The sequence below is a fragment of the Lathyrus oleraceus genome, chromosome 6 (genome assembly GCF_024323335.1).
Source record: "Lathyrus oleraceus cultivar Zhongwan6 chromosome 6, CAAS_Psat_ZW6_1.0, whole genome shotgun sequence".
Classification (NCBI taxonomy): domain Eukaryota; kingdom Viridiplantae; phylum Streptophyta; class Magnoliopsida; order Fabales; family Fabaceae; genus Lathyrus; species Lathyrus oleraceus.
The window spans coordinates 465,286,794-465,288,641 of NC_066584.1; the positions used below are offsets into that span (position 1 = coordinate 465,286,794).

Consider the following 1,848-nt stretch of genomic DNA (forward strand, 5'->3'; position numbering starts at 1 on the left):
CCTACAAATGATTAAAAAAAAAGAGACACATGAAAGTAAAAAAGAAATAAAAAGAAAGTATAGTATAGACCAAAGTTTCACTTCAGATACAAGTTGAAGAATTAAGAAGAGGAATATTCAACTAACATCTGCTCAATTTCCTGTTAAATGCAATTAAAGTTCTGTTATTATATTTTTAAAAACTAACAAAATTTATTTGTTGAGTCATTTTAGTTGTATCATTTTATTCTCTCAATGTATAAATACTCTTGTAATATTCTCAATTCCAATTAATGCCAAAATTATTATTCATCTAATATTACTCTTTTCTCTCTAATTCTCTCTCTACTTCATCTTCCCCAATTTCTTATCTTTCACCATTGTCAAACCTTCAATTTGAGTTTTATGTTCTAACATTTGGCATCAAGAGCTTTGATTATTGATCCTAATCCGCTGCAACAATGGCAACCGTTTTCAATGATCGAATTCCCACCGATCTCCTGATTCTTGATTCGAAGAACTATGATAAATGGGCGAAACAAATGAGTGTCTTGTTTGGTTATCAAGAGGTGCTTGAGATCGTCGTCAATGGAGTTACACAATTAGGAGCAAAGGCTACTGACATTCAAAGAGCTACACACAAAAAAGAGAAGAAGAACGATTACAAAGCCCTATTCTTGATTCATTCGTGTGTTGATAACGATAATTTCGAGAAGCTCGGCGATTGTGAATCGGCGAAGCAAGCATGGGAAATCTTGGAGAAAGCATATGCTGGTGTCGTCAAAGCGAAGGTTGTAAGGTTACAAACTTACAAGCGACGGTTCGAGTTAACACAAATGGAAGATAAAGAAACGATCAACGACTACATTACGCGCATTACCCGGTTAGTTAATCAAATCTTGTGAGGAAACGATTCTTGAGTAGAATGTTGTATCGAAAGTATTGCATTCGTTAACGTCGCGTTTCGACAACATAGTTGTGGCTATTGAAGAATCAAAGGATCTAACAACTTTGAGCAATGATGAATTGCAAAGTTCGTTAGAGGAACATGAACAAATGATGGATGAGAGAGGCGCCAACAAAGCCAAAGCGGAGATTGCTTTGCAAACGCGTTTCAATGAAAAGAATAAGAGGTCGAAAGGAAAATTTGCGGCGAGAGATAAATCAAATTTTCAGAATTTTGGTTCAAACGATTCGCAAAATTCAAAGCATTCGACGAGTGAAAATGGTGAAAGTAGCTCCAAGGATAGTGGTCATAGCAATGGTTTTAAGAAGCGTGATGTGAGTAAGGTGAAATGCTACAAGTGTAGAAAGTTTGGACACTTTGCAAATTCGTGTCGTGGTAAATCGAATGAGAATCACAATAATGAAGCCAAGGTTGCTAGGGAAGAGGTAGATGATGAGGACACACTTCTAGTAATGATCACGGAGGAGAGTTATGGCATTACGGATGTTCCGGGCAGCAACTACAGTAGTGACAGTTTGCGGGACAGCAGCTGTACTGTTCCGGAAAATAGCGAGAAACCGCATTCGGATCGAAGTGCATTGGTTACCGTTCGTGATGGAGTCCAAGGGAGAGATGAGTGGTACTTGGATTCCGGTTGTTCAATACATATGACGGGTCGAAAAGATTGATTTGTGCAAATCAATCAAGCGGCAAAAAGTAAAGTCAAATTTGTTGACGATACCACTATAAGCGTCGAAGGGGTAAGAGATGTTTTGATCGGAAAAAGAAATGGTGGACATTCAAGGATCAAAGATGTCTTGTATATACCGGGAATTAAGTGTAATCTTTCAAGCATTGGCCAATTACTTGAAAGAGGATACAAAATTCGTTTGGAGGACAAGATTTTACGCGTTTTGGATTCA

At 37.6% G+C, this 1,848-nt stretch overlaps 1 protein-coding gene across 1 annotated transcript; it reads left to right on the forward strand.

Moving 5' to 3' along the window:
- The first annotated feature begins 440 nt into the window (after positions 1–440).
- On the forward strand, positions 441–1,614 carry LOC127096266 (uncharacterized). Its single transcript, XM_051034860.1, has 2 exons — positions 441–770; positions 904–1,614. Exons 1-2 carry the CDS (start codon positions 441–443, stop codon positions 1,612–1,614), a joined length of 1,041 nt encoding a protein of 346 aa, XP_050890817.1.
- Positions 1,615–1,848: the final 234 nt, after the last annotated feature.